The sequence below is a fragment of the Nasonia vitripennis genome, chromosome 2 (genome assembly GCF_009193385.2).
Source record: "Nasonia vitripennis strain AsymCx chromosome 2, Nvit_psr_1.1, whole genome shotgun sequence".
Lineage (NCBI taxonomy): Eukaryota > Metazoa > Arthropoda > Insecta > Hymenoptera > Pteromalidae > Nasonia > Nasonia vitripennis.
This window is the reverse complement of record NC_045758.1, coordinates 16,879,780-16,893,250: the sequence shown is the minus strand read 5'-3', so window position 1 is coordinate 16,893,250 and position 13,471 is coordinate 16,879,780. Positions and strand designations below refer to the sequence as shown.

Genomic DNA, 13,471 nt, shown 5'->3' with positions numbered 1-13,471 from the left:
CAAGGCCGCGAGAGGCGCTGGACAAAAGGTAAACATGCTACACTGCTCGGTGGGCTTGTGTACAGAAAACGCGGTCAAGGCATCACGAATCAAATCGATGTAGAGCCGTGGAATCGCGTTCTTTTCTCTCGCGCTCAGGAGAAACAATGACGCGGAGAAAAAAAAGATCGTCGCGCTTGGTTTTTATATATGGCGCTGTCGGTAGAGAACGATGTACATGTAACGATAACTATAATTCAACAACTCTTGGATGGCCCTTTACCTTTATATAATATTATAGGCTCATCTGCTATGCGTCTTGATTGCCGTCGAAACGGTAAATATTTAAAAATCACGGGAGTGCCCTTAAAAAAATTGCCTCTTCCAGAGCCAAACTGCGCTCAAATCTCGCGGACTTTTCAGTCGAGAGGCGTCTCTCGCGGTTTTTTTCCTGTTATGCCGCTGCACCGCTAGCTTAATTGCGTTAAGCGTATTTGGATTTTACGAGCGCTCGCGCGCGACAAGCATTCGTAAACACACTATAAAATTTTTTGCACCGATTACCCGCAGTGCGTATGCGTGTGCGAACTGTAGGTAATACCGTATCAGCATTTGCAGCAAAATGATAAGCGGCGGTAAAAACAAAAAGTCACGGAAATTCATATACCTACCGCCATATCGCTGATCTTGGAGATCTCTTCCTTTTACTGCGCAGATGATCAGTTTATATATCTATCGCGATCCGATGGGTTCTTGCATAATTATAAGCTCCCCAACATATTCTGTATATCCGAACAAGATGAAGGGTTTATAATAGTCTCGCCTCACAAAATCTATACGGCGAAATAAGATACTCGTCGAAGCGGAAGATGTTGATCGAAGAGTGAGAGACGAAAAAGAGGGCCCCCGCGCGCTAATTCGCCCTTGACCCGTAAGGAGCTTCCTGCTCCTCCAGTCACTTAAAAAACACTATCCTCCGCTCAAGAGAGACTTATTGTACCTACAGGTATACACTACTACCTCTGGAGTGTCGTTATTATTGGCTATTATATACAGACGAGAGCCTATATCGATTTTCGCGCTCGTAACGTTTTCCTCAAAGATTACATTAATCGCGGCGCTATATAATTATTCACACACATTTTCGAATACATACAATAAAGAAAGATTATATATAGCTGTTGCTTGCAGATCAGCATAGATGAGTCGATGAGGTTTACGATATAGGCTGCTCTATCGAGTTACTCAATTGAGCCGTGCGTCCACACACTGCTCTCTTTTAATTTCCGTGATTCGACAAGGCTTATACGGAACTCGGAAAACTAGATTTATCGCGCGCAATCGTCGCGAGGAAAGTTAATTGTCTGAGCGCTCGCGCATCAGCGCTGCAGACCTTTATTAACTCCGCACGCGCGCGGCGCTTTAATAACTTACAGTTTATAATTGCAATAAGATGATATTTTCCGTCGATTTTCAGCGCGATCGCTGCATCAAACTCGTCTCTCGTTACGCAAAGAATAATCGCATCATAACCGCCGCCCCGATGAACGATAATGCCTATTATGCGCAAACAAAGGTTCAATATACCGGCGCTCTCGCGGCGAAGCGCGATTATATATTCCTATGGGCATATTATCCAAGTCGTCCCGACGTAATGTTCATATAAATTTATTCCCCGGCGCGCGCGTTGCATAAACATTTCAGCTTTTAATAATACTATACACATCAGCTTTACTCGCGGCGGGTTGTGCACACTGTCGCGCGACAGTTGCTGAATACGATCGAGAGATACAATACAAACTGCCCTGTCCTGTCCTATATAATATACAATATATACTTATAAGGTAAACAGCTGCACACGCGCGTCGCCTCGACAATTATAGCGGCATTAGAATATTCGGAGAAATCGTTGGCAGTTGAGGCGCGTTTTTCTTCATAGAACCTCGAGACAAGTGCCTTTATTCCACTCGGTGCGCATTTATGTTTTATATATATATATATATATATATATATATAACACACACACACACACACCCACACACATTGTTAGCATTATGTGCCAATGTGCGTCGAGCTCGTAAAACTTTGTTTTGTTCGCTATATATACTGCAGTATATATACTGCGAAATTCCGTAATTTAAAACACATACATATTAGTAAGAAGGCATAGAATTTAAAAAATTCACAGCTCTGATGATCCGCGCATTCCCCGACGGGCGAGCGAAAGAACACAAGCGTCGCCTTCGTCAGCGCTTTTTTACATATATATTTATTTGTTCTTTCTCATCGGATCTTCGTCAAACACGAGATAAGATAACGAGCACGCGTGAGCATCAGGTATACTTATTCTTATTGTTCAAAACGTCCTATACATATATAATATAGCGGAGTCGCGGCGGATCCGGTCGGACCTGTATTGTAATGTAAACGTAGACGCTCTGCATGGACACACACACACACACACACACACACACACACACACACACACACGAATTCGTATAAATATTTAAGGAAATCTTTCAACGGCTAACGGCGCTCTCTCCGCTGCATTGTATATTAAAAGCGCATCGCGGAGAATTTCGAATACAATAAGCGATCGTTCCGCAAATAGGCGAGGAATTAGAATCCCAAAAATCAGGCACAATGGAATAATGCGACACACTCGGAGAGTATCATTGCATAAATGATAAGTGTGTTACAGCGATGTGTATACACAATAACAAGGCAGTTATAAAACGATTTCGCCCGCCGAGTCGCAGCTCTAATGGCTTCTAAATGAACGGAAAAAAGCGGCCGCGTATATAAAAGTATTTTCGTATGAATCACAGGGACTTTTTTGCCGATTTTTTTCCTCCTCTATCTCTCTGCAGTCGCGATATATATATATATATATATATATATATATATATATATATATATATATATATATATATATATATATATATATCGCACGCGCAGGCGGAGTAGGGGTCCAAGTGTATACGAAGCAGGAAACAATGCTAGTGTGTATTATATTAATGTAGAAATCGTTCCGCCGTCCCATTATTATTACGCGCGGCTTATTCCTATGACGTGCGTAGTGCTGCGGACACATAAACGCAAGTGTGCCTTGTATTCGTGTAAGGAGGCACTCGAATTTTTTCTCGCTCGTTTGAATATAAGCGCTACTCGAACGAGTCGGAAATCTGATGCCCGCGCAAGTTATGCGGAAGATCGTGTAATACGACGTACGTCGCTGGACTTTACGCCGGTTTACGCGTGTACGCGAGAGCGGGAATTTGTTCTATTTTGTGCAGGAACTGAAAAGTTCACCGACCCACTGGCTTTTTTTATGGCCTCTGAAAGATACATCACTCTTCATAGCGCGACGTCCTGCAATTAAAGCGAATTTGAATAATTTCAATTGCAGTCCATCCGACAAACGCAATAAGTTTGAGCTTCAAATGGAAGCACCTCCAAATGCAGGAGCTTTATGTAGGTCCAGTTTTTCATTCATAAAGTTCGAGAATCCCATGCTCGCAAAGGAGCGATTTAATTACTCGGAATACTGTACATCGATCATCACTTTACGCTATTGTGAAAGTGAGACACAATAAGGTCAGCCCGCGCGCGGCGGCGGAGAGCTTTCTCGTTATGTGCATAGGTGCGTATAATGCCTGCAGTACTTACACTGCTTACTCCCGCGCGATCACGAGTCATTTTCATCGTCGCGTCGTTATACTTTTGCGCTAAAGTACCCAATAACGTATATACTCGCGTAAAGTCCATGCGCGTTATAATTACGGCGCAACTTTCACTGCGTCATATTTTTCAATTTTCCACCTGTGCAACGCGCTCATGTCGAGCCGCACGTATAGCTTCGTAGCTGGATCACGTAAACTATGATCGCGGCGGTGAAGCCGCACTCAAATCCTAATCACACACATCCACGTCGAGCGCGTTTATACTTACCGGAATTTTCTCCTCTCCGGCGGCTATGCTTACGGAACCCGATTCTTAACGAGCGCGCAAAGCTCGCTGCTTATTGTGCGCGCGCGCGTAATGTGCAGTAGGATATAGCGATCGCGGCTAACCGGTAGTTTTACAATTAAACGGCCGTATATATACTCGCGGAGCGATCGTTTCCGAACAAAGTATCGAGCAGTACAGGCTATACAAGCTATACTAGAAGCTATATATATATATATATATATATATATATATATATATATATATATATACATTGCGAATGTACAGCATCGTTTCTTTTCTCAAGTTGTAACGAATATGCTCATCAGCTCTGAGGACAGCTGTACTCGCGGCCGGACTGATCCCCGCGAGTATGGGCGTGCAGGTATAGTACCAGTTTACCGCAGTGTGCTTTACGTGTGTACACAACGCACTCGACGTATCCGGTCTCGCGAGGCGCACTGCGACTGCGCCTCTGCAGCCGCTGCTGCATCCACATCATCGGCTCTCTTTATCCGTGTCCCAAACTGAATCGCATAGCAAACCTATATATATATATATGTGTGTGTGTGTGTGTGTGTGTGTGTGTGTGTGTGTATATGTGCATATATAAATTATATAGGATCGAGCAGTTAGAGCTGAGTAGCGCAGTATCGTATGGCGCAGTGAATCACGAGCCGTTATCGGCGTGTAGGAAGCGCGAGAGATCATGTAGCACAAGCGCGACGAGAGCTAGCGGTGTGCATAATCGACACCGCGGAGCAGCGCGAAAAAAGATGCGTAGTTGTCTATTCGGCGGCTCCGCAATCTCTCGCGCATACAGCATAAACATACGTACTACTTACTCGCACCTACTCCTCCAATCGAGCGCAATTTCTCGCCGTCGGAGTCGGAGCTGCTGACTGCTCTCTGAGTCCCCTCTCTGCTTACTGCGGATCGACGAGTGGAAAAAATAAGCGTATATACAGACATGTGCAGAGGGAGAGAGATGGAGAGGAAGCAGAAAGGGGCTCTCGCTCTCGGGAAAATTCGCGAACGCGCGCTATACTCTCGGCCGTCGGCGGCGAGTTGGTCCCCGCGGCTAGCGGTATAGAGCAGAGAGTAGAGTGAGTAATCGAGTGGCGGGGGACTGCCCGAAGAGAGAGCTACGCCGAGAAGTAAGTACCGCAGGCTCCGCGTTCGGCTCCGAATCCCGAATCCTCTGGTGCGCGCGCGACATCCTTGGACGTGTGCGTATACATGCGCAGCTGCATGCTCTCTGTGTATACGTATATAGGTGAAAGTGCGCGCACAACACACATCAGTACATCACAGGCAGAAAAGCGGCGACAGCGACACCAGCGGCGACCACGACCGCGCACGCAATAAGACACAAGATATTATAGCAGTCCGCACAGGCGCACTGCTGACGTCTGTCTGTCCGTGCGTGTCGCTGCCTAGCTCTCTCTCTCTCTCTCTCTCTGTACAGTCTGTACTCTGCTCTCTCTCTACTACCTATACCTATATATATTCTCTGCTGTTCTCTGTTTCGTATGCTGCGCTCTGAGGGACAGAGACAGAGAACACGCACAGTCGCACAGTGTAGTTATACGCGAGTAGACGTCGTCGGCCGTCGCTGAGGTTCCCCCGGGCCGCAGCAGCAGCAGCGTCCTCCTCCTCGTCGCCCATCGTCTTCCAGGACCGAGTGCTGTGTGCCCCTGTGTGTTTGCTTATGTGCACTGCCTTCATGTGCGCGCGAGTGCTTCCTGGAGAAAATTCCTAGTCCGCCCGCACAGCGACTCGTGATCCGAGCCATCAGTTGCGTAGGCCCCGGAACGGCCTCGCCTCTCTCTGTCTCTGTCTCTCGAGAACCGTCGACTGCGGGGGCGACCCGACGGTTTCTTCATCTTCTCCATCCTCTCCATCCTCTTCTTCTTCCGATCTGCTTTGTTTACCCCGCGTTTCACACTTCCTCTGGCTGAAGGGCTGTTGCCTGCTGATGATGTATATACCTGAAGAAGTCTGGGCTTACGCTGCTGGAGGAGCCATGAGGTGGAGGGACTGAGGAGAGACCGCACTCTGGAGGAGGCGTTCCTTCAACCTCGCGTCAAAGTAAGTTTTCATGGCTGTGGCTTTTAAATTTTGTACTATACCAGAACTTGAATCAAGTGTTTGTTTCGACAATAACCAGTGCTGCTTTGAATCTTTTCTCCGTGATCTGTGCAAAACTCGATAATTGCAGTGCTGCCACGTGAGTCAGATGATGGTAATAGCTTCTGAATACAAATTTAAGGTTTCCAATGTCACTGCTGTTATCACAACTACTTTGCGGTGTCGATACTGCCTCAAAAGTAATCTAATTTGCCTCAACACACGCTTGCACAGCGTACTGGCTTATTACTTGAGTGGGTGCATGCGTTGTGAGTGATAAATTTGTTATCTTTTGAAAAATTCCTCAACATTTCTCACTGCTACGTGTAGTTTGTATCCAGTTCTAGAAATGTTTGAACACCTGTTATTATTCAGTTTCTATTTTCATTTGTAAAGATTTGATAACTGTACATGCTTTGCAATATTCAAATTCAGTTATTCAAATACATCCTATACCTATAAATATACTGATTTCATAATAATAATAACTGAAATCTCCTTGCTTTTGTGTCCTGTCCATTGGAAATGCTGAGGTACACAGCTATTGTTATTATTTACCCATTCATGCCAGACTCATTTGCAGGTATTATAATAAATCCCTCCAGACTGTCTTTATGCTGATCCAGTTATTTCAGACAATATATATAATTTCATTAAAAAATTAAAATTTATTAAAATACAATTTTTTCTCCATATCATGTTGTTGATATTATTTAATCCATCAAACTCTTTGTTTGAATTTATATCTATATAAAAAACTTTTACATAATGTGTGAAAGGATAGTATTTTGTCACCGAATTCTTCTTCACTTATTTGCAAGTATGTTAGTTTTGTTGTTTGGTCTACTTGTTTTCACTACTTGGCCTGTTTTGTTGCCATACAAAAATTTTGAAGATAGTACAGTAAAATTTTGATGAGCAATTATATTTATTTCGTATAGCTCAGTATTTGTATTTTATATTACTTACTCTACTGGAAAATACATTGCTTTTAACATCTGTTTCCTTTTAAGGTGTCCTTGATTATTTCATAATTATCTTGTCATTTATCTTTCAATCTTCCTCCTTTCCTCAAACTTGGTGTAAACAGATTTTAGTGTTGGAATAACTTTCATGAGTTAAATGTTAAATGATTCCGTTAAAATTTCATTATGTTGGTTAAAGCTGAAAAAAAATCTAAGTTGTGGGAATTATCTATTGATCAAATACATATATTTACATATATAGGTATATATATGTACATGTGACTAAAAGGCAGGATGGTATTATACATACAAAAATTGATCAAACGCTTTACTGCACATATATATCTAGGTTCGTAATCTATTTATGCCGTGACAAGGATTTTGTAAATCAATTTGTCCCTTAAATTTTAGCACTCAAATGCATATTCTACATTAACTTTTTTTTCCTTCTTTTTTCAGACTACCTTTGAGGGCAGATGTACTCACTCATAGAAAGGTGATCTCAGTCACTGCCCCCAGAGCAGGCAATGAAATAAACTAAGCTTAATAGGGGATGCCTAGCCTACACTCGCTCGTCATACGACGAGCTGGTCCCATGGATATGGGTACTGCCGCAAGTTCAGTATCCGCAGTAAATCCTTCATCCAAGAACAACAACAGTTCAAGCAATAAAAAAATGGAGAAAAATAACAAATTGAGTGGTATAAGACTACCTTTACTGCGCAAGGAGTCCAGTGCAATCAACCTTTCTCTGACCGAGAGGTCAATGAATAAGAGAAGTGGTGAAGCACCACTGCTGAGACCGGAGAGCAGTGCAAGTTTGGAGGCAAGAGGAGGTAGCTGGATAAACTTAGGCCCTACAGCTTTAAGAAAGTGCGAAACTGCAGTGGGATTGAGTACTTTGGCTCTTGAAGGCCGACCAGTGAACCGCAGTAGAGTGTGCTCGCGTTGCTCGAGTTTGCTATCACTCGCGTCTAGTTCGCGATACAGCTTAGCCGCCGGTAGTTTTGTACCCGCGGCAACCTCACAACAACAGGTTGGTCGTTTACTGTGCAAACTTTGTTTATCAGACGTTTCCGTGTCGCAGATGTGCACCATCGAAAGCTGTGGATGCTCCTATTGCAAAGATGTACGTAACCTACATGTATTTGTAATATATTATTTTAATACAAAGAATCTTTCAAAAATAAACAGTTTCTCAAAATACTAGTAGAATCATTATGAGATACTTAATATTTTAATCTATTCAATAGTTCACCAATCAATTATGAGTATAAGCATAAATCTGAATAAACTAGAACAAAAAAATTTAATGGTTTTTGTGTTGAAAAAATGTTGTAATAACTTATTATAGAAAACAGATTAGAGATTTTTGGCAAAAGTACCAACGGTTGTGAATATCTTTTTCCTATGTATATGTTTGTTATTGCAAATGCATAAGTATCATGTTTTGTTTCAGTGTATGCGTGCTTATGTAGAATTTGAAATAGAAGAGGGAGCATATGACATCAGTTGCCCTGATGCAAAATGTGAGCAAGATGGTATGCTTTCTTTGAAAGAGATTGGCGCACTTGTTGGTGAAGAACTCCTAGAAAAGCACAATAAGTTTCGTCTTAACAGAGGTTTGATCTATTTTTGATTGATACAATTTTAATTAAAATTTCATGCATCATGAAAATATTTTAGAAAATGTCGATCATTTTATGAGCAATAAGTTTTGATTATTTGAATGTAGATCATAATACTGACCTAAAAATTTGTGTATTCTTATTGCACATGCATACCTATATAAGGCAGTTGAAATTCGTGTATTGAGCATGATAGGAATACTCTTATCAATATATAAATGCATAAATTAAAAATATTTAAAGGTAGTTTTAATAATTTTCAAAAGATAAATGTTAGATTAGATTGCATGTAGGTAAATAAACTTGTATTAGCCACATATACCAAAAAATTACTTATCCCATTAATACAACTCTTTATTAATTAACTCCAAAGAAGTACAAGTAATAAATTATTCTTAAACTTTATTTTATGAATTTATTATCGATCAAATAAATTCATCTTTTTAGCAATGCCATCCAATCAATAAGTAGAAGAGCTTGAAAGTCATTGATTTAATTATTGTTCATTCATGACCTATCAGTTTTATGAATTCCTTGTTAAATTTTTCAATGTCATCTTTATTTATGTAATGTCTTATTAATCCAATCATACTCGATTACCAGATGTATCAATGGACAAAGAAAGAGCATGGTGTCCACGAGCAGGATGCGAAACAATATGTTCGTTGAATGGAGATGGATCCAATGGGAGCACACCAGGGCCAGTGCATTGTCCTAACTGTGCAACAGATTTTTGTTCACTGTGCAGAGAACCTTGGCATGTTGGTCCCTGTCCTGAGCTTCCACTGGGCATACCCTTTGACAGTGATCACATCAAATGCTGCCCCATGTGTTCTGTGCCAATTGAAAAAGATGAAGGCTGTGCACAAATGATGTGTAAGCGATGCAAGCATGTTTTCTGCTGGTATTGCTTAGCTTCACTAGATGTAAGTGATATTTTATATATTCGTTTTATTCATTCGTATAATAGTATGGCAAAAATAAAAAATGCAGTACTGATTATTAGAAAAAAAGATATTTTATCGAAGTTTTTTGACGATCATGAAATTTAACAAAGCTTATCAAATGTTTGTATATTTTTTTCTGATGATGACACATTGCTGAAACAGGTGAGATCATACTGTTATATTAGAATTTCAACTTGAGCGGATTTAGCGCATTTAAGTTGTAAAAAAATTTTACGATTTCCAGTCTAAATATAATATGCAATTTTATTCTAAAAGCTGAAAGAACTGAAGTTATAAAATCAAAATAAAACTTTTAAAAAACTTGGGTTGGATGTGAGAACATTTTTACGATTTCCTTTAAGTCATCAAGCATTAAAAATATTATGTAACTATGCATACAAATGAGGCACACATACACCCACAATTTTACACAGATTATATTCAAATCAAATTCATCTGGATTAATAGCAAGCTTTAGACGATACATTTGAATAGTTCAGACCTTCTATAGTATATCGAACATTTGTATTGTTCTGATGGAGGCAATCAATATTCGTCTTTTATAATTTAAATAATATACAATTCAAACAAATGTTGAAAAACAAAAATCCGTAACTGTCTTTCATCTTTCACTAGGACGACTTCCTACTGCGGCACTACGACAAGGGACCATGCAAGAACAAATTAGGACACTCTCGCGCTTCGGTGATCTGGCATCGGACTCAAGTGATTGGCATTTTTGCGGGTTTTGGTCTTCTGCTGCTCGTGGCCTCGCCTCTTCTTCTCCTCGCCGCGCCCTGTATCGTTTGCTGCAAATGCCGCGTCTGCGGCTCTTCACGACTTGAACAAGACGAAGCTGCCGCGTCCGCAGCAGCTACCGTTGCAGCAGCGTCGAGCGAAGCTGCCGCCGTAGCCGCAGACACGGCCAACACGACGACAATGAGTAGTCAAGACGACTCGGCTACGTAAATGGTCGAAAGGATGAATTTTTTTAATGGACTGGTATATAAGATAATATATTTTTTCTGATGAAACCGAGATCTCGAGAAGTTGATAGTGCGAGTGTGCGAGAGAAGGACTACTACGCTGAGAAAAGTATCGACTGTTCGTAAGGCGGAAACATGAAACTCGAATGTGTGATTAACAATCCCGAATAAAACATGTACAAAAGTATAATATACTTTGTCGGTTTCGTGGAAAAAGTTTTTTTTCACAAATGAAAATTGCATGTTTGCTTGTGCTTCAGCTTCCTTTTTGTGACAGACTTGAAGCAAACAAATTTAAAAAGAGAGGTTGATTTTTCGTAATTATTATTCTAGTACACAATCAAAAATGTTTCGTAAAAAAATTAATGAATCCAACTAAATCGACAAATACTAAATTGCAGAAAGTATAATATATTTACCGCTATTAAGGTCAACTCTTATCTTTAGTAGGCTAAAAAATATTAGAATTTGTTTCAGTACGAGAAGTTTCACATTAAGATTGTCGCATTTGTTGAACTCTTAATATTCTACATTGTTTTTCACACAACAAAGTTAACGTCCACTACTAGAAGAACAGTCGAAGACTGGTGTATATACTCTTCAATGGCTGTTTTTGGTTTTCGAATTTGTTGACAGTTTACGGACGTGAAATATATTTGGCTGCACAAATGAAAAAGATCTGCTTCCTTATGTTAGATATAGTAATGATTTGTTGAACGGGAAAATTAAAGACGATCACCGAATACTCAAAATAATCTACTTTTATAATATAAATAAACTTTGAATATTCGGTATGTATTTTTTAAATATTTTTTTTCTTTAAAAGGACAAGGCGGATTTTCCTTGTAGATATGAGAGTAAATGTATTTATTTATTTTAAGAATGCGTAAAGAGTTATCTATGTTTTATATATTATTATTGTTGACAAATATGTATTACATTAAAAAGATTACTATTTTACATGAAGACAAAATAATCTTTAGGCCAAAATAAAAATTTCATAATTCGCAACTGTCTACAAATTCGATTTATGTAGATAAAATACTTTTCTCCGTGCAAAACGAAACATGAAATGTGACACACTATGTGTCCTAAGAAAATTGTCGATTCGATGCTTTTCTTTTTACAAGAGGTGTTTTTCTCGCTTCAAGAGTCAAGAGAATCAAGAGAATCCTCGCTAGTTTTTAAGAAGTACAAACCAAGTGGCAAGAGCGACAAACAAAGAGTCACTCTCACAAAATGTACTAGGTACTACTTATTGCCTTCCTTGTTTGTTGATAAAATTAGACGCCGTTCGCGCGTTGCATAACGAGAATAACTACGATGTAAATTGGTTGTTGAGTTACCGTAATGTTAAAAAGAACGAAACAAAAACATTCCGCAGAGATAAGTCCGTCACATTTTCAAGATGGTTTTAAAAAAATGTAAAAGAAACAAGGGTGGCGTTTATTATTAACTATTTCGTTCATTTGTTTATTATTTCTAACGACGCAGTTTCTACTAAGAAGATCCTCTGACGATTTTTCATAATACATATATGTTTACTGTTTTTGTAAGTGCGTCCAGTGTCAGGAAAAGTATTTTCAATTGGGTTACATTTGTAGAGTTGTTGTTGGTCGGCGACTGTATACGTTATATACATAACTTAAAAATACCTTTAGATACTTGTGCATAATGTCGAAAAAATTTTTGGAAGAATAGTATTAACTCTTGATTTATTTTAACGCGTGTGAATGTATGTATATACATGTAACCAATGGTTAACAGTGATTAGTGATATTTTATATATTATAATTATTATTATTACTATTATTAATATTATGATCATCATCATCATCATTATGACAGTTAAAAGCTAAACTTTATAAATAATATAAATTTTACATAACGTACTTTTAATTAATTTTTTTTTTATTTTATTATTCACAAATTGAGTCCTCAATTATTTATGTTAAAAATGCATTTTATTAAGTCTATAAAAATAATAAGCAAGACACTAAGATAAAGTTGTCATCTTGCTATTGTAACTTTTAATTGAGTCCGTTTAGCAGAAGGTTTGCTGTCTTTTGTCAAAAAATGCATAAGATGTTTCATTTTGTACATACTAAACAACATATACGATATTTACTTAAATCTTAAAGTCCTTGACGTATTTTATATAGACGTGGAGATTTTAAAAATCAAGCACTTGTACTTTTTTCTTTAAAGATTTAGTAGATTATTTTCATGTACTCAATTTAAAAGGTTTTGCCGTGGTACAATTTAAAAAAGTTCTTGTTCCTTTTATGATGATTCGAATGTAATTAAACAATTCGAATTCTTGTCTAATAAGCAAAATTAATGAATTAGAAAGAAATTATGGCACACAGTACTAGTCATTGATAATTAAATTATAACAGAAAGTACCGTTATAAATAAGTTGAATAATAGGGAACAGACATGGTTTTGCTATATACATATAAATACTTATATACAGTAGAAAATAGCATAAGAATACGTTATGTATTAATTTTTTGCTGATTTAGTACCTCTGGGCCCTAATATGATAAATTAAAAATTCATATGTTTGATTATTTTTTAAAACGGCAGCTCTCCAATATGGCGGCTCAAAGGATACAGGCCTAACCTAACGTACGGGCATTTGAGTACATAAATTCAGTCATCATGAATCTATTTTGATTTTGAAGCATTATCTATCATCTCTATTATGATTTTGGAGAAAAGAATAAGATTATTTTATGTATTTAAATTTACATGCGTTTATACATGTATATATATTTCCATCCTTCGCGCCGCCATATTGGTCACGTGGCTCTCAATCGTTTAAACGTATCATTAGCAAACCGAATTTTCAAAACAATATTACTTAACAAATATTGCAATCAAAA

The 13,471-nt window shown here is 38.8% G+C and overlaps 2 protein-coding genes across 3 annotated transcripts in view; one reads left to right on the top strand and one right to left on the bottom strand.

Annotated features, from left to right (window-relative positions):
- Nucleotides 1-4,992, bottom strand: part of LOC103315411 (centrosome-associated protein 350) — a 25,892-nt gene extending 20,900 nt beyond the window's left edge. Inside the window, exon 1 of the mRNA XM_031923321.2 lies at nucleotides 4,773-4,992. The gene's annotated coding sequence lies outside the window, so the exon portion shown is untranslated. The remainder of the gene's footprint in view (nucleotides 1-4,772) is intronic.
- LOC100122553 (E3 ubiquitin-protein ligase RNF144A) lies at nucleotides 4,336-13,471 on the top strand. Of its 2 annotated transcripts, none has more exons than XM_031923339.2 (5): nucleotides 4,336-6,018; nucleotides 7,482-8,151; nucleotides 8,482-8,644; nucleotides 9,254-9,576; nucleotides 10,234-13,471. In XM_031923339.2, the coding sequence occupies exons 2-5, from the start codon at nucleotides 7,576-7,578 to the stop codon at nucleotides 10,564-10,566; spliced, it is 1,395 nt and encodes a 464-aa protein (XP_031779199.1). In that variant the 5' UTR covers nucleotides 4,336-6,018; nucleotides 7,482-7,575; the 3' UTR covers nucleotides 10,567-13,471. The 2 variants fall into 2 exon arrangements, with proteins under 2 accessions (XP_031779199.1, XP_032452572.1); XM_032596681.1 differs by lacking the exon at nucleotides 4,336-6,018 and adding an exon at nucleotides 6,311-7,371.

What these genes read in the sequence shown, in the direction of transcription:
- LOC100122553 (XM_031923339.2), top strand. Translation starts at nt 7,576, where the DNA reads ATGCCTAGCCTACACTCGCTCGTCATACGACGAGCTGGTCCCATGGAT. An exon ending in GATGCTCCTATTGCAAAGAT is followed by an intron (nt 8,152 to 8,481) that starts GTACGTAACCTA and finishes GTTTTGTTTCAG; the next exon opens with TGTATGCGTGCTTATGTAGA. An exon ending in ATTGCTTAGCTTCACTAGAT is followed by an intron (nt 9,577 to 10,233) that starts GTAAGTGATATT and finishes ATCTTTCACTAG; the next exon opens with GACGACTTCCTACTGCGGCA.